Here is a 20,119-nt window from a genome sequence, read left to right on the forward strand (position 1 = left end):
CAAGCATTAATTTCTTGCAATAAATGTGTAATGATTATGATATAAGTTTAGCAAAATTTCTCCAAATCATCAATGGCAGTTTATTATATGTATAGGAGTATGGTAGTACTATATAGAATGCACATGCTCTTTACTTTCCTAGCCAATAGGAAAGCAGAGGCTGGATGCATCATTTCATTTGTCCAACCTAAATTATTGTAAATTTGTAATATTGATCTGGAATGCTTGTTGCGTAAATTTATATAAAATTAATTATAAATGGATGCGATTCTCTTCTATTCTACTGGTGAATGACATGAATTCCTTGTTCCTGTCTAAAAAGATAAATTTTTAGGGTAACCAGGGATGAAAATAATGGAATGAACAATGAAACTTGTGTAGAGATTCAGGGTTTAAATCCTTTTAATGTTTAAGGGCGGGGGAGATCCTACTCATCCCAAATTCGTTCCTGTTCTTTTAGTGGCTGGCTGGCCATGAAATATTCGTCAGGTTGAACCATAATAAGCGAAGAGCCCATTGTCAGGTTTAACATCACCAAGGTGGCTTTGCTATTCTTGTTAATCCATCATAAATTGAAATGTGTTTCAGCTAGTCGTTTCCAATGATGAAATTGAAATGCATCATAAATTGTTAATCGAAACTGACGTACTATTGACTATCATTTGCCAAACAATAAAAGTAGTTCCTCTGATAAAAACACGTTATTGCACTATGGGTGATTTGATCAGCATTCAGCAGCTTTTCAATCAAAACCATCCTTCTGTGTTGAAGCCATTTTTGTTTAAAAAGATTATTGCACTCGAGCAAGAAATAACAGATAATCATGCTAAGACACTGATAAGTATAAGATGGAAACTTCAATTCTAGATTATGAGAAATCTGGCGCTAGATGAGAAGGGTGTTGTGGAATTCTGTAAACACTGAATTAGTGCTGGAGAAACAGAATAAGGAGTTGAATCAAAGAGAAGATGGAGGAAAACTCCGGCATGAAGACAGAAGTAAAACCATAAGCCATAATATGACTAACTTCAAAATCACAGACTGCAGAAAAACTCGGAGCATGGCAATGATCAAATTGCTGTAACAATTCCATGGTGCTTAATGATTCTGTCTGTTAAAGGAGGGCATGTTACCAGTCAACTAAACTATGACAGTAAAATCCATTAAAGGCGAGGCTATGATCCTCTTTTCTTCACAGAAGTGCATGAGTGATCTGACATGGCCTGTACGCTATCAGAGTTCTACTGAAGTTGACGAAATCCAAAAGAAAAATAGAAAGAAAAAAACACATAGTTAGAACAGTAGGAAAGGTCCCAGTGAGGAAATTGAAGATCAAATATATCACAAGATTCACTAGGAGCCTCAATACGTTTAGATTAGTGAAGCTAGTCAGACAAAATGAAATACAGAATAAAGTAAGGATGAACTGCTGACCGTTTTCTTTGAAGCAGGATAAACACAGAAATAATGGAAACTAGTCTATTTGAGTACATGTAGCATAGAGATTAACCCGAGTGGAAACAGAAGATTATAGTCTGAAAAGAACCCCATACATCTGACATTGAAGCCTTCTTTAGAGTCAAACGACGTTCAACTCACTTCGAAAGGACAAAAAACTTGATACTCAAGGAGACAAGTCTTCCACAGTAGAGGCTCCTGAATTCGGCGGAAGAATCCGCACCCAAAAGTGGCAACCAGATATGCTTCCTTTGAGTTTCTAATGATCTCAATGCATAAGGCTCACAGACACCGAGCTTGTCGCTTCAGCCACTCGTGACATGAATGCCAACATAAAACTTCCCAGGCAGGAACAATATATGTGATGACCCAACATACAGAGTGACACAGGCTTGCAGATATTGTTGCCGCCCAAAAGGAACATTCATTATGCATAATGTCAGAGAATATATAGCATAGAATACGACCAACAACATAATTACAGACGTGATTGTCTGCAGGAACGACACCACTGTCGAATCTACCAAAGTACCCATTAATCCCAATTACTCATTATTATGAGACATGCCCGATTATTCCACCAAACCAAGACAAGTGAACTTTTGGATATGCAAATAGTAACTAAACTCCAAAACCAATCAGTACCCTCCCAACGTTACCCAGAACTCTAATGCAATTAACAGCTAATTAATTAAGACCGTGAACAAACTCAAGTAATGCATTATGCACCCCCCACAAACTAATTTTACAAGATGATAAGGTGGATGACCTAATGACCACTATAGCCCAAATTTCAATCATCTCCGGTGGGAAATAAAGTAAGAACCTTTCTCCCTCCAGCTGCGTTAGCCGATTCCATGTCCTCTACATATCCAGGTACCGGATTTTGCGGCATTGCTTGACCCATCCTGTTAAGCGGCTGAGGCTGCCTTGTCAGAAAAGTATGCTCGAAGCTCCCATTCGGCGGCGAACCAAAATGCCCCACTTGCCTGTGATACTGCTGCTGCAGTTGGGGATGGGCGGCGGCGGCCACTGCCGCTGCCATATGCTGCTGGTGGTGATGGTGATGCTGCAGAGCCGCCGGGACCGGCACAAACGGCAAGAAATGGTCGGAATTGGGCCTGGCTGCGGGGTGTAAGAAATGGGGCGGCACAGGGGCGCTTGCAAATAGATGATCAGTGGCAGGATCGGAGGAGGCACCCAACCCAGCTCCACCTCCTCCAACTCCGCTTCCGGCTCCACCGGCGGACAGCCCCTGCATGCGCTTCAAATAAAGTCGATATTTTTGCAAATGACTGGCCACGTTTTCCCTGGTCAAGCCGTCCACACTCATCAGCTGCATTATTGTTTTTGGCACAGCATTTTTGATACCCAAGTGAGCCACAGCATCCACGAACCTTTTGTGAAGCTGTGGAGTCCATACGAGACGAGGGCGCTTGAGGGTGCGTGCGGGCTCTTCCCCTGCGGTTCCAGAACCCAACTCGGCGGAATCAGCAAATTCAGCAGAGTTGGGCTGCGTGGGATTTCCGGGAGAAGGCAAGGGATTCGAAGGAGCTGCGGGCTGAGGGATTTGATGGTGAGGGCTATTACTGTGGGGGTTTCGGATGTCGAAAGCCATGGCAAGATCAGGCGTGATTAGGGTTTGGGAAAGAGGCATGAGATCCTCCGGGGAAGGAAGTTCCTCGTCCCATCTCGAGAACCAACTCGAGTCCTCCTCCTTCATTGTCGTCCAAATCTGAGCCACAATTTCCCCTTTTCCTGGTCTGGTCACTGGGTTGGGATAATCTGGAAAAAAAAAAGACTAGATTTTTGGATAAAGGTATTGAATAAAGAGCTGGATGTTGGAGTTTTGACAAGGAAAGTACGAGGATGGAAAGGAAACAGGGGAGGGGGAGGTAGTGCAGAATCTGTGTCTAGAATTCGAAGAGAGAGAGGGGGGGGGGAGTGATGGGGGGAGACAGGATTTCAGATGAAGGTGGTAGTGATAGTGGTGGCGGAGTTGGCGGCGGAGAGGGACGGGGAGTTGGAGAGGAGGGTGGAGAAAGGATCGAGGTGGATCTTGCTTTCTTCTTTTCAGCTTTTATTGAAGGTACTATTTGGCCATTTGCTGATCCTTTTATTATGTTTTTTTCCTGGATTTATTTTCCGGGATTTGAGGGGTCTTTTATTAACTTTGATAACTCTAGAGTGAGGCTCGCAACACATCCATTTTTTCACTCCGCTGCACACGGTGGCGCGTCCACTCCACTCTCCGGGGAGTGAAAATTAGACCCAACTCCAAACCCCTTGCAAGGTCACAGACCCAGGTCTAATCCATGATGACAGATATCAAAAGAACACGTGCAGAAGCGGCGCGTGAGAGACAGATGCAGGGGTGGGAGGTGGCGGCATGAAAAAAAAAAGAGATGTACCGGGGGGAGAGGGATGGAAAATATGCTTGGGGTATTGCTTGTAGGGTGCTGCAGATAGGGAATGAAGAACAGGAGTGGTGTATGGGTCAGAGCACATAGCAGGGATCCCAAATTTCAAAGATAAAAATTTGGAATTTAGGAATGCGAATAAGGAATCTATCACGAGGAGACCTACTAGCCTGTGTGCTCCTCCTTTATCGTTAGTTACGATCCCATTAAGAAAGAAAGAATTGGAACAACATGTGCTTCAAGAGGAATAAACAACACAATAAGAAGTGGCAGGGTAGTTTAGTACTTTAGCTGGGGACGGAGCTGAAAGCATTTAAAAAAAAAAAAAAAGAGGGAAGTGAAATGATAGGGCCAATGAGAGGAAGAGAGAGGGGGGCAGGAAATGATTCGAATGGGCAAGTGTGCAATTACTAGGAATCGTCCTCGCACCACAATTATTGCCCCCCAGTTTTCCATTTCGTGCCTCCCCTTTGTTCTCCTTTACTACTGCTATTAGTAATTATTTATCAATTTATCAATTATCAATAGTCATTTAATATGAAATTAATGAATAAAATAGCTTACTGCTCCGTATGACGCTTAGAAAATACTACAGCCTCAACTTATGCAAATTCATTTGTGTGTAATAATATACTCTAAGATTTAGATTCAGTGACTATCAAATACTTATATCATTTAAATTGTTGAAATACATGTTAATAATTTTAAATTCATTTTCACTTAAAATTAATAAATAAGTAAATTTATATGAACCGTTGATATATAATTAAATGGCTTAGATGGTGCGGGTACTCAATGCTTGCAATTAACGTATCTAAATCCATATAACTCTTTGTTTTTTTCATACATGTTTTCTCAAAATCAATAAAAGTTTTTAAAATTGTTAATCCTTTTTAAAATTTTAACAAGTTTTTATTTTTGATTCTATCATATATATATATATATATATTATTATGTATTTTCTCTTGCCAGTGTCTGATAGGGGTAAAAAAAAAAGTTATAAAAAAATCAATAACATGCCTTGAAATAAGATTAAATAAATTATTTTTTCACAACCTTATAAATAAGAAATGAAGAATCATGTTGGGAAGTGTATTGAAAAAGTGTTGATGAAAAAGACAAGAATCATGAACCATGAGTGTTAGGATCAATTGATAAAAGTTGTTCAGTTTAACTATATGTCTCGAGTTTAAGTCTTAAAAATGCAACAATATAAGTGGCCAAAGGTGCCCACTCTTATGATGCTTGTCATGTCTTGTTTTGATTAATTTGAGTCCTGTTAAACCTCACAACTCTAATGAGACAAGTTTAAGATATTGGGTGCTCACACAAAATAAAAAAACAGAACAAGGACGATGCTCACTAGATTTCGTTGAAGTGGAAAATAACAAGAGGCTCACTAGATTTCTTGAATGATATTACAAACCCAGTTGTTTAACAATCGGGTTTTAGTTAAACAAGGGAAAAAGACAAAACGCTAAAAACTAGCTTTTACAGAGTCTCCCGTCTTGCTAGGCCAGCCACATGGAGGAGCAAAAGCGTCTGCATATCATTAGGAGGTGAGTCCAAATCATGCACACTTCGTTCCAGGGATCAAGCAACAGAAATCAAGAAATCTGCTATCAACATCCATCTCATGCATGCACACACGTATGTATTGTGTTGATTTTTCTTTTCCGCAAGATGCAGAGAGAAAGTATTCACCAACAGTGGAAGCTGATCTTTCATAGAATATATATATAGAAATCAAAACACAATTATGTTACCATGCACTTCTTCTGATCTTAATTATAAAGAATTTTCTATGAACTTTTTATGCTCCATAACCCAATAAGTCATGTAGCCTTTCATCATTTTTAAAACAAGTTTACATGCGTTCTCGTACTCCTATTTGGCTGTTTATAAAAATTTAAAAACAGCAACCTCTCGTCTCAAGCATTTATTAATTTGTCCTCTTTACCCTTAATCAAAAGGAGAATTTACTAATAAGATCAATTATCACTCCCCTTCTATTTGGATGCAATTTCCATGCCCATCAACCTGATAAGATATGAACTGTCCAGATTATTAAATCTGGACAATCAAGATTTAAAGCTTTTAAATTTTTTTATTTTTATTTTAATTTATAATTATCAAAATAATTTTTTGATAAATCTGTTTATTACCAATTTAGAAAGTATAAATTTAAATTCAATGATCAAATTTGATATTAAAATTCTAAAATTTTAATTTTAATTCTACTAAAATAAAATTAATAAATATACTTTATCACCAATATGAATAGTCTAAATTTAATATTAAAATTTTTATAATGTTTATAAATTGACTATCCAAATTTATTCTTAATGGTTTAGATTCAAAATTTTTAACTTGTAATTTCTTAAAATATCCCACTAAAAGATTGTCTTTACTTTAATATTGCATTAATAAAATTTTTAAAATTTAATATTAAATCTTGCTATCCAAGGTGCATATATATAGTCAGATTAAAAAAATTACGAAAAATTAATATTAAATTTGATCTGAAATAAATTTGTATTATTCAGATTGATAATAAACATATTTATTAATATTTTATTTTAATAATTTTAAAATGAAATAAAAATAAAAAATTTAAATTTAAATCATCCAGATTTAAATCTAAAGACTGTCAACGTGACCAGTGTTGAACCGGGCACCCTCATATCTTGGTTATAAAGTCACGGTTCCTAGCCTCTTGTCTTCTATATTAAAATTTGCTTTTCCACAATACCCTCATTTATCTGGGGCATTTTTATTTATTTTGTTCATTAAATTCTAATCATTATTATTTTGCCAGAGGTGTCCTGAAAATTGTTACGAAAACTCTACATGTTAATTATATACAGTCAACTTTTTCTTAATTTGTTATTAATTAGTTAACACGACCGGTCAATTATTAAATAAAGGTATTTTTAAAGTAATTTGATATTCATAACATACTTATTGATACCAACTAATTAACATCAAATTCCTTAATCAGGATGAATTATTTATTTGTCTCGTATAAAAGCGACAAGAGGGAGTAATATTTTCTATTGAGTTGACATTTTATCCATAATTGTAGGAATGAAACTTTGTAATGACTCTGTAAATACAGGGCATTGTTAAATACTTCTTAATTTTTTTTTTTAAAAAGCTAGATAAGATCTTAATTTCTCAAAAAATTGTATATTTTTTCAATTAAACTTTTGTTAAGTTTCCCATATAAGTGTAATAATAATAATAGTTTAATTCGAATCCATTATTCTAAAAGTATTCAATAAATAAAATAAGTGTATAGTTCAAAAGAAAATTACAAAAATTACAGGATACCTTATATTTTGAGTTAAACAAAATTTTTAAAAAATATTTTATATTCTGATAAGAAGAGAATATTAAAAAAAAAAAAAAGCACACCTTACTACACTGAGAGAGGGGAGGGAGTGCATAAGAGTTAAGAATCAATCCCAACCAATTGTGTGGATTATTTATTGCCAGTGAATTGAAAATATACAATTGCACCATTTTGCCCCTCATAATGGATCCGAGCCTTCTGATATTTATGCTGATTAGTTAATTATAGCATTCCGTGTCATAACGTAAGAGGATCCTCAAATTTGTCATACATCAATTATCAGGCCATTTTATTTTTTGCGAGCCATCTGACATCAGCTTTTATAAGCCAATCATAGGATGAATGGGATCTTTTTCTGTCCTCCAGGTCAGCTTTCATCCCTCGCATAATTTTAAATTATTATTTTGCATCTGCCACATTTTTTACCAGATTTTTCATCCGTGAATGATAGTCAAGACCGTAAAGAAAAGGAAAATAGTTGACATGACTTGTTAATTAGTTAATTTGGTGAGTTTATAATATTAAGAGCATTATTTTTTTATTTCACAACTTTATTTATTAATTTATTAATATAATTTGTTAATTATTTAACTTGACTTTTGAATCTTTTATAAAACTTGTTCACTCAATTTGACTGAAAAGCACCATCATTAGTTATTAATTTTTTTACTTTACTTGTTAATTTATCAATATTAATTATAAATTACCTGGCTCCATCTATTAATAATCATATAAATATTGGTTGATAATTGTATAACTTTTACTTGTTAATTTATCAATATTAATTGTAAATTACATGACTTATCAATAATCATACCAACTCAATCATTTGTCCTAATTGTAGAATCTTTAATTGTCAATTCTCTAATTTTACTTGTTAATTTATAAATATCAATTGTCAATCAATTTTTTTCTTTTGCAAAAGGGCATTTCATTTTTTTTAGCCACCCATTTTGTTTCGTTCAGTCCAAAAATCCTGTAGTAAATTTTCATATTTTTTTAGACCCATTGGTAAATATTTATCTCTCTTAGTCCTTAATTAAAATTCTCCCTAATTATTATACTATTGATGTACCCTTTTTGTGTCTATATATATAAGAAAAAAAAGTTATATCACATAGTTTAAGAAAATTAATTTACTATAATAATGATGCTTCAAAATAAAAAATTAAACTTAAATATCCTTGTATTTAACTAAAATAAACCTACATTAACTGTTCCTTATAAATAAAAATTATGAATTTGTGATGGGCAATTTAAAAAAAATTATAATAAATGTTTATTAAAAATATATTTTGTTTATTAAAAAAACAACAAATAACGGTGTATTTTATATATAGAATCGGAGCAAGCATGAATTAGAATATGTTACAGTATGAATAATTAATAATGACTATTTGCATTGAATTTTAAAAATTTGTGTATAAAATATTTATGCGTCGATCTCTTCTTAAATGATTACCTTACCCCCTGGAATTGACGGAGTTGATCTAGTCTATAACATAAAGCGCTAAGATGATGTAGACTATTCTTTATTTTATTTTATTTCTGCAAAAAGGCGATTTTTTGGTTTTTATAATTACTCTTTTACCCTTGGAAGCCATGGGTTGCATAGTATGAATGTATTGGGCTTTTTTAAAATTAGTTTTGCTGTTGGAGCCCATTGCAAAAGAGGGCCTTGAAAAACTTAAAACGCGGAAGACGATGGTTAAACTTTGATAAGAACTGTATAAAAAATAACTTTGATATGAACGATAATTCCTCTTTTTTTTTTTCGTTGTTTTACCACTGAGTGGTCAAACTCTTTTTCAAAAGACCTATCTTTAAGGGCTAGGGGCAGAACCAGCCTTAAAACTTGGGGGTGGGGGAGGGATTTTAAAAAAATAAATAAATGCATATTTAAATTTTTTAAAAATAATGATATTAGTTGACATAATAATTATTAGAAATATAATTGTATAAGTATTTTGAAAAAATTGAAAAAAATCCAAGATACCATATATCTAAATAGCTAAATAATCCATATATTATTTTTATTAAAATATATTCCTTTCAATTCTATTTATAAGTTACTCCCAACATTTTTATTGAAATAAAAAGAATTTAAAATTTAATAATTTTGTCTAAAAATTCAACAAGTTTATAATTTTATTCTTATTAAATATACATACTTTAAAAATAAAATACTTTAACTTTAAATAACCTTCCCAACATTTAATATAAGCAAAAGAATAATAATAATATATACAATAATTACCAAGATGTATTGTAATTAAGATTAAAAAAATATTCTCTCTCTATCATATAAATAGAATCAAAAAGGTGCAGAGAAAAGAAATGTAGGCATATTGTATTATATACATATAACACCTATAAGTACATTTGTCTAAATAATAGGAATATATGATGTAGTGTGGCTTTATGTTAACCAAAAATATTAGGATACAGTGGGAATTGCATCACACTATCATATACTCAGTATTTGAGGGAGTGTGGTTAGGGGTCATAGCATCATACTACCATATATTTAGTATTTTAGGAGCTGGGGTGGGCCCCTCAAGGACCAACGTAGGGTTGCCTCTATTTATGAATGCTTATTGTGTAAGTGCTCTTAAAGGTGACATAAAAAAATTTAAAATATATCCTAAACCTTTAAGAGCACTCTTTTAATGAGTGGTCATGAATGTATTATTTTTTTTCTAACAGTTTAATTTATGTTTTGAGGTCTAACTCCTCCTCCTCTCTCTCTCTCTCTCCCCCTCCCTAGTTTGCGTGTCAAAAAACCATAGTTAAACACCTAAGTCCATTGAAGAAGTCATGTGCCATAGGCTAGAAGAGACATCGCAAGCGCTGAAGAACTTAAATGAAGCGCCAAAGCACCATTGCAAAACTGAAGTGACATAGTTGAGAGTTTGTGCCAATTTCTTGTTAGATTAGTTATGAGAGTTTGTGAACATGATGAATGTATTTTCTAGCTAAATAAAATTGATTTATTGTTTTAGAAAATCAAATGCAAGTGTGGTTTTTTTATTGTAAATGAGAAAAGATTATTATGGAAAGTGTTATTTATTATTGAAACAAGAAGTCTGATTATGGTGTTAGTAAATGAGGAATTGTGTTTGATGAATATGTGATTATGTAATGATATTGTGCTATTAAATCCAATGTGCATTGTGGATATAACGAGTATGTGTGCATGATCATATATTGGGTGAGAGTTTTCTTAAAAGGAGTTAGCAATATTATTTTCACATAGATACAACCAACACCATGGGTGGTCCCGATGTTTGGTTTAGGGTGGGATCTTTATAAATCTCACCCAAGAATGAGTGTAGGGTAAGGCTTGTGACATCCTAATAAATTTGAGAATTTTGAAATCCATGTCTGAGAGTAAGTGAAGCACCTTTGGTTATGTAACTTTTCACAATTTGTGAGTTTGAGCTAGTCTATTCACATGCACTTACCATTAATTGAATTGTCAGCCTATGAATTCAATTAATAATATAAGGAAGAGATAAGGAATGGTTTGATCATGCATCTTTTATATCATGAGATATGATATTATATTGTGCACTTGATTGATTTTAAATGCCCACTTAGTATGCCTTAATTGATTTGATTTGGTTATTGAATAGTTGTATTTATCCCTATTTAATATTTTACAGACACTAGCTTTGGGAATGACAAGGGGAAGGCACAAGAAGCTTAGAAATTCACATTCCTATCATATATCTCTTAGGCCTTATTGTATGGGCCATCAATGTTTAATCAAAGCTTCAATACCAGTGCAAGTATGCTTATGCTTTTTTTGATGATTGTAAATGAGAATTCAAAAATTTTATGCCATTTTACCTACCCCTCTACTTTTTAATTTATGCTGTATATATGTATTGTGATGTATTGTATAAGTTATTATAAGTCTCTTGAGTTTATTTTAGGGGGTTGTGTAAGCTTTTAGCACTTTGATTTGGTTTTGGACACTTTGAAAGTATAAACATGTGAAAAAAAAAAGAGTGGTTGTGGTTATGAATGTCTAATTTTTTGATATTATATAATTTGAAAATATAACTAATGCCATTAGCTAGCTTGCTAAATAAGTTTTTATGTGGACACCTAAACTATTTTAATTGAATGTTAGATGGAGAATTGAGATGTGTTAAACATTCAATCTTGGAACTAGTTTATGACAACAAAACGCTGCCAAATTCTATGCAATGTGCCACAGCATAAAAGAGCTTGGCTGCATCGCATGAATGCTTCGTCATGACGAATGCTCTAGAATTGTGTTAAACCATTATTTTTAACATTTTTCTCTATTATTTTTAATCTGAATAGTATTTTATACTTTTATATACTTTTGAATTTTGATTCATACATGTTTGTTATTTGAAAAGATTTAAATTACTTGTTCAATTTGAGACCCCAATGATTTGAAAGATTATATATTACTAATTATGGGTTGTCAATCATTTCTATCAAGATAGAACCTATTCTACCATAATTGGGTTTATTGTTATAAATTTTATTTGAATTGAATTTGTAAGTTTATATTTATAAATTATAATGGACCTTCAATTTTGATTTTCAGGCTGTTGGGGATTCGAGTTTGAGTGAGCACTTGGATGCTACCTTGTTGCAGGAGATTCGAGGTGACATGGTGCGTACGGGATGCTAATAGAGCTGCGGATTGCTTGGCAGAAGAAGCATGTCGCATGCTAACAGGCTTGACTATTTGAGGGCAGGGACGGATCAACATCTCTCCAGATTTTTTCTTTAAAAATGCTTGTATTTTCTTGCAAAAAATTTTAAATTTCCTTTTAGCCCTCCATTGTCAACCCAACTTACATTTTGGCCCCGCCATATGTACGGTTCTGGATCCGTCCTTGCTTGAGGCTATTTTCAGCAGTGTGATTATTAATTAGCTTCAGAAAGATTTGAATTATTTGCCTGGGTGTGACAGTTCTAGTAGTTAGTTTGTTTTTGTGTTGTTTATAAAAATAAAAAAAACACACATCATATAAGTAAATTTCATAACTTAACATTTAAATTTAAATCCATAATTATAAATTCAACTCAAAATAGTCCAGGAATAAACTATCATTACAAATTTATAATATCACCTGAGCAAATGTATAATTATTAATAATTATGCTCCTTGTCGGTGGAAGATAATATTTCACTCCTTATGCATCACAAAAAATATATATAATTAACTATAATATAAAATCTGATTAAAAAATAATGTAATTTTGTGCCATTAGCAAAAAAAATATTTCATTCGCCGGTTTAAATTAGGGTGAATAAAAAATTACTTTATGAATTTTAAATCTAATAGCACCATAGACCCCAAATTCTTATTGTGCAAATTATTTTTTTAACTTTTTAAAATAGTGCAATTTGATCCTTGCTATTGACATAGTTGACCAAAAATGACCAAAAAAAAGACCTAGAAATTATGGAAAATGACTAAAACATTATAATAAATGATCAAAAATTATAGACAATGATTCAAAAAATTATAAAAAAATATAAAATTATAAAAAATTATTTTCTAATAATCTAACAATCAAAGTTAACTTTTTTAATAGTAAGGGTCAAATTGCACTATTTTTAAAAGTTAAAAGAATAATTTATATAATAAACGAGTTTAAGATTTATGAACTATTGGACCTATTTGTAATAATTGAGTAATGTATCAAAATGATAAGCCCACATTGTTCACACAAGAATAGCTCTAAGGGTATAAGTACTAAGGAGTAATTATAGGCTTGAGGGAAAAGTGAGCTTGCGTGAATAAGACAAGCTAACATGAGGCAATCACAGTTGAACATAATTGATTAGGCAAGGCAATATTGGGTACTTTTTACCGAATTTACTATTGTGAAAAATAAATAATAATTATTTTAAAATAGCTTATTCAAAAACCTTGAATTTTGGTTGTTTGAAATTTAAATTTGAATATCATCACTTTTTTTGACTTTAAATAGGTGTTTATATTCTTAAATGAATTTCATCAAAGTTCATTATTTTCCAACATTTCTAGACAAATACTCAATGGTGATTTATGCTATTGTAGTTGGTATATGATTGTGTTTTATGGTCTTTAATTGGCATCTCAAAGGTCTAACATTCATGTCTAAATTGTAACATCATAAGTTTTCAATTTAGAAATTATCAGTATTTCTAAGGATATTTAGTCAATTTAGATAAATTATTGATTAATGACGTTTATGGAAAACTAATATAGTTTTTGGATCTCTAGATAGCCTTAAAAGAATGCTAGGTCGATATTTGAGCAAGCCATGGCACGGAAGGGAGTTTAAATTTTTTATAAGACTCTCTGTGTCACGCATTGTGGCAGATGTGCCAATGCACTGTGACGCACATGTAAAATCTACACTTATCAGATCACAAACTAGACTGAAAATCAGATGAGAGGAAAGGGTGAATGCCATAAGAGCGATAGAGAGGAGCTTGTGGCTGCTAAGCCTTGCTTCCAACATGATTTTGGAGGCATTACAAGCTTAATATACATTGGATAAGCTTTCCTTTCTTCTCCCTCTCCCTCTTTTATGTGAAATTTCTAACTAAAGAGGCATGTGGGGCTTGTTTTCATGTTGTTGGGTTTAGACCGAAACCATTAGCTTAGTGAAGGTCTTGAAGAGTTAAATTAAGCTTCTAACCCTAAGTTTATGAGTTTTCTGGTGATTTAAAATTTTTGTTAAGGGTTTGAATGAACCCTAGGCATAATTTAAAGATTTTGAGATAATGTGAAGAATTGAATGATAATTTTGATATTTTGGGATATTTAATAGGATAGTTAGAGTGTTTTGAAATGGTTAATATTGTTAGATAAGGAATTTGAGTGTGGTGGGTACCTTAAACCTAAAGAATTCAGGGTTTATCCAGAGTGATAGTTGACAATTGTCACTTAATTATATAAATTGAGTATTGCTTGAGCTATATCATGCATATAAAGTGTTTGGAGTTAACATTGAGTCATAGTAACTCTTTTATGTGACAAAGGGTTAAGGTAATGGAATAATTTATATTATTTGATTATATTGTTTAACTATTTATAAGTAGATATGTTAAATTGTTACTTGGAATTTGATTACCTTACATATTTCGAAATGTGATTTTGTGCATGAAAAACTATTTGCAAATGATGAGAACAGTTAAAGTTTATATAGATTGATTGAGATATTTGAAATGTATATGTATTATATATGATGAGTGTGAGCATGGTTATATTAAGAGGTGGGAGTTCACTCGTAAGAAGAAATAGTGAAAGTCTATATAGCATGTATTGTTGGATAGGGAGGTGCAACGGAAGATTAAAATTTTAAAATCCTTATCCTGATATGGACCGAACGAACTCATTTAAGTTAAGGTGAATAGAAGAGTTACCTTTTAATTCTTTGATGTTGGCGCACGTTTGGATCTCAGGAGCTGACAACGTAGATCTGCTCCCTCTACCGGTGTCCACACGAACAGCTCTCTAACTCAAACAGCGTACTAGCGCTTTTAGTGTCCGTTCTTCTTTGAACGTTAATTTTCCTTTCTATAGAGTGTTTCATGGCTTTTAGAGTATTTTTATTGTCAGAACTTTTCTAGTTCTTTCTCTACCTTCATAAGGACGTCCCTATCTATATATAGTATATAGATAAGGGTTTTTGTCTTATACTTAAAAGCTCATGAAAATTTAATTAAATTTATCTCATAAATTTAATCCATAATATCATATCTAATTTAAATTTATCTTATAAATTTAAATTATAAAACTGACATGATATTCTCTCTTATCATGTTAGTTATTAAATTTAATCTATCATATAAAATTAAATTTAAAACTGACATAGTATAATATAATATAACATAATATAATATATATCACATATACATATTATATTATATATATATACACGAATATATATATACACATATATTTTGAAAATATATATATGTATATATTATATTATATATATTTAATTTTATATATCATATATGTATTTTATATATATCCATATACATATATGGATATTTATATATATTTATATATATATATATATATCATAGATATATATAATTATATTTTAAATTTTATATTTCATATAAATATATATATATATATATATATTTATCAAATAAATATTCAAATATATATATAAATAATTCATTCACTCTATATTACATTCATTGAATCTAGACATATTCAAGATTCAACAAACTTGGATGTTATAGCTCAAGTTAGGCCGTTCTTGTGTGTGATCCTGTAGGCCCATATGAAATTGACAGTAGGCTGATTATGCTATTAGCCCACAAGTTACAAGTGGCCTCTAGTAAGACATTACAACTACCCAATTCACATGGGGATCGATGATCTAATGTAACCTATCATGCAACCATATCACATCCCTTTTGTCACGCGATATTTCGATCAAGTATGAGACATGAAATTGTCATTCTCCTTTACCTGACCATTACTTTCTCGATCTCTGAGTAGACTAACAGTAGCAATGGAAAAATCCTTTTCATTATAGTATGGTCATACATTTTTTCAGTTTTACTCATCGAGGGACCCAGTAATATCTCTCACTTAATGTGAGAGATAAATTTCATCTTGACCACTCATATTCCTCTACATGAATATTACTAAACTCAATCATAACTTTTATGATCACCTAGTTAAAAGTGACTTTTAACTAGGTCAAAGTTCAGTGGTCATTATGTAGGAATCCATAATGATCTCAAGTTAAAGGGCTTAGTGATATAGTTACATATTGGATAAGCTTATGACTTGTACCATACAGCTTTCTCATAATGGATCGGTCCAGTACCTTGTACTCTTTCAACTGCCTATGATTTTAATTTGCATCTCTATAATTAATTAAAGTCATACTAGTCTTGTTTCATCTCCGATCTCTCAAAGATAATTGACTAGGGACATTTAGAACAATCACTATAGTTTGTCCAGGGATACAGTTGTCATATTGAACATGTAATTGTTATGATAACAAAAGAGAAATTTATTAAATAACAATGTGCATAGTACAATGATTGACCCTAGGGCATAATTTCCAACATGTATTTCTTTAGTGTTTAGTGAGGCACGATGTTGGAGATTTTTTTCTTAATATTTATGGGGGATATGACATCGGAGAGGCTAGGGGCTTGATTCCTAAAAAGGTTCCCAGAGACCTCTTTAGTGGGGTGAGGAATAACCTATATACCATCATGGAAAAAGTCACACGTGGACCCATGAGGAGATACTTGCCAGCACTGCATTTGCCAACATAAGGAGTTGGGGGCTATGCTGTTACATAAATCGTGGCCTTTATAAAGGCTTGCATGCAAACAAAACAACTTACACCAACCTTTGAGTTTTCAAGTTATCTCTACTCCTCTCTAATACTGCCTCGTTGCTGTTGTGTTCTTTAACTTATTCTTAATAATAACTAGAACATCTCTTAAAAACAAATGTCTTTCAGCACCACTTAGACTTTAAAATTACTACTTTCTAATTTACTCATTTATCATTAAATTATCACATACAACTTAATGCTAGCTAATAATATAAAAAGTACTGCTATTTACGTTTGATTATTTTGTCAATCAGTAATTACTAGTTTTTTTATTCTTTTAATTTTTGTTTGATAATATTGTATACTCACTCCATTCTTTATACTCACTCCATTCTTTATTACAAATCACCTGATGATATATTAATTAATTTTTTCTCATATTGTATCTGTAAAAGGTGTCCTAAATTAGGATTTAATTATCAAACTAATTATAGTAAATTAAGGACTAACCCAAAAGGATTATCATATAAAAGATTAACCTAAATAAATTTTTAACATGTATTTTCACAAACGATTCAATATAAAAGAATCCCAAATCTTTAAAATATTTCAAGAACTCATATCCTTCAATTAAACATATACGAAAACATGATAAAGGAAATACATCAACATGGGAGAAAAGCTTCTCCCCTTTATTTTCTCTCTCTGCCTTACTCCACAATACATATATACATATTTATAACATAACACTTGACCACTTAAACCCTTTCATAACTGGCAGCGGGGGGCCAAGGTTTCAATCACATTTATCACAATGACTATTACCTAATTATCATACTATATATATCATCTATTTATCACTAGCCCATCATATGCATGAATTTTTCCTTTTCATTCACATATAATTAATATTAACTGCTCACCCTTGGACGTCAAAAACATAAGGGGAGACCATAACAACATTCAAGTTCTTAAATTAAGCAGATAATAACTATTTTTACTTGCACAAATATTTTGGCCTATTAATATAGCACAAGCATCAAGCTACATTCCCCAGGGGCCAAAATACATTTTCCCCAATACCAAAACCCATAATGCAAGTAGATTAAGAATATATTATCTTAGTTGACAATATCATAAACTAAATACACATATCAAAATAAAAAGAGAAAGGCCTATAAAAGTGATTACTATCACTTGGCCTAATGCTCCTTTCCTCTATTCTTTTGAGATGAACTAGCTCCTATAATATGTTAAAAGAGAGAGGTGAGTACAACCACTCAGTAACCAAGGTACATCTAAGTTATACAAATGCATGATAATTAATCATGAATGCAAGTGGCCAATAAATTTATCAAGGTGACCATTCAAACAATCACATTAATAACATATTAATCACATTAACATTTAACTCATGTGAATAATTTCAAGAATAAAGTCAAGTATAAAATTTGCACAAATAGCCATATATACATTATTCGCATAATTATTACATGTTCTCATTTCTAAAATTATAATCATATTCTCAATATAGCCATCAATCACTCAAATGGCATGATAGTAATAATATGCATAATCAATCTCTTCCTTATATCCCCCCTTATTTTTTCTGACATGAAATTCGTGGGTCAACAACCGAAAGAGATCGTCCATGTGGTGAGACTACCCAAGGCCTTAATCATATCATGAGGGGCTACCGGGTCAGGGTTACCTTACTCACTTATGAACACAATTTTCCTCAAATTGCACACTATGAGGTGTCATATTCAAAACTCCAGGTAGGCCAATTAGGTCAAGTTCCTTGATAGAACAATGTTACAGTACCTTACAAGGCAAGTAGCGACTATAACCCCCAGGATTATTGGTTAATAGTCAAGTATCATATGGATTTTGCATAACCGCTGACTCCTTCACTGAGGCGAACTCCCGCCATATGATAATGCTCATGAGAAAATACATTTCAAAAACTCATATATATAATTCACAATTATCTCACATGCTCATCAACTTTCTTGCTTAACAAACATCTGACTCCTTCACTAAGGCGAACTCCCGCCATATGATAATGCTCATGAGAAAATGCATTTCAAAAACTCATATATATAATTCACAATTATCTCACATGCTCATCAACTTTCTTGCTTAACAAACATCAAGAATCATCATATTTCAATCATGCCTCTTGCATCAATTTTTATATTATCACATAAAACCACATTAGCATCATATAAAACTCAACATGCTCATACAATTTATCACTGTGCATAATCCCCAATTTATAACCAAGAGTGTACACATAATCATCAACCATCAATCTCATTACTCACACCAAGTCATAATTAACTTGGTCACAAGTCATAGAGTCTCAACAAAGCCACATGCATTATAAAAAAACCATTTCAAAATTTAGACATATATATATATATATTCTTTTATTTCACCAACATAATTAATTAAGTAACATACAAATGCATAAAATAAATTTTTCCCAGTTACCTCAACCTTTGAGAGGTTAAAGGTTACCCCTCAAGTTATAATACTTCCAAAGCTTTCCAAAGCTTGAATGATGTCAAAAGGAAATTATTCTACAATTGATCATATCCCAATGTATCAATAATATTATTAATACAATTTTCACTTATACTTTAGCACCTAAGTATTTTTTTTAAGACCTTAGTCTTAGCCTCTTGAGTTTTAAAATTTAATTTCATGTATTTGAACCTATCTACTTGGTTCAATAATCTCCTTCACAATAATTTCATTCAAATAATTTTCTAATATCAAAATTTTCCTTTTTATTCCAAAAATTTGCACATAAAAATATTTAAAAATTACAAACTTAATTTCAAGCCTAGAATCATTATTCTATGGCCATAATAATTTATTTTTTATCTCAAATAATTATTTAAATATCAATAAATTAATTTATATTTTCAAATTTAACCAAAAATTTACTCATAGGGATTTATGGATAAACTCAAATGCCTCAAATTTTAATTCTATCAATAAAATAATACTCTAGAATATTTATTACACTACAAAAAATCTCAACAACCAGATTTACTCATTAAAAATTCATCCCTCTTTCAAACCCTAGATTTTTTAAAATCTCAGAATCTACAGTCTCAAGGAAAAAAATGACTAAAAAAATATTTAAAATATTTACCTAGTTTTAAAATACTTAAAATCTTATCTGAAGTATTCTATTATGGAGTTTCATTTTTTAAATTAGCTCCCATCGACGATGCGCACTCGTTCTGTTTTTGTTCTCTCGTGCACGAAGAGAAGTGAGAAAAGGGAAGAGAAAATGAGATCAGAAGGGGTGACTGTGTTGTTTTGAAAAAAAGGGTGTGGGTCCCACATAAATTCACGTCTCTCTCTTTATGTTTTCTTCAATTTTTTTTGGCATTATTTACACCTCAATACCTAAAGCAAAAATTACTTCTCTCCTCCCTCTTCAATTGTCAATTTATTTTATGTTTCTTTTTCTTCTTCTTTCTTTCTTTTTTTTAATAATATTATCATTACTATTTTTATTTACTATAAGATCATAACTTAGGATTTTAATCTAAATTAAATTC

The 20,119-nt window shown here is 31.8% G+C and overlaps 1 protein-coding gene across 1 annotated transcript; it reads right to left on the reverse strand.

The window, feature by feature from the left end:
- Positions 1–844: 844 nt before the first annotated feature.
- Positions 845–3,957, reverse strand: LOC129307491 (transcription factor MYBC1-like). Its single transcript, XM_054948471.1, has 2 exons — positions 1,554–3,957; positions 845–1,244 (listed from the first exon to the last, which is right to left on the reverse strand). The coding sequence occupies exon 1, from the start codon at positions 3,179–3,181 to the stop codon at positions 2,252–2,254; it is 930 nt and encodes a 309-aa protein (XP_054804446.1). The 5' UTR covers positions 3,182–3,957; the 3' UTR covers positions 845–1,244; positions 1,554–2,251.
- Between the last annotated feature and the right edge of the window lie 16,162 nt (positions 3,958–20,119).

The sequence above is a fragment of the Prosopis cineraria genome, unplaced genomic scaffold, assembly GCF_029017545.1.
Source record: "Prosopis cineraria cultivar Desert tree isolate PC_DT_omini unplaced genomic scaffold, ASM2901754v1 PC3, whole genome shotgun sequence".
Taxonomy (NCBI): Eukaryota; Viridiplantae; Streptophyta; class Magnoliopsida; order Fabales; family Fabaceae; genus Prosopis; species Prosopis cineraria.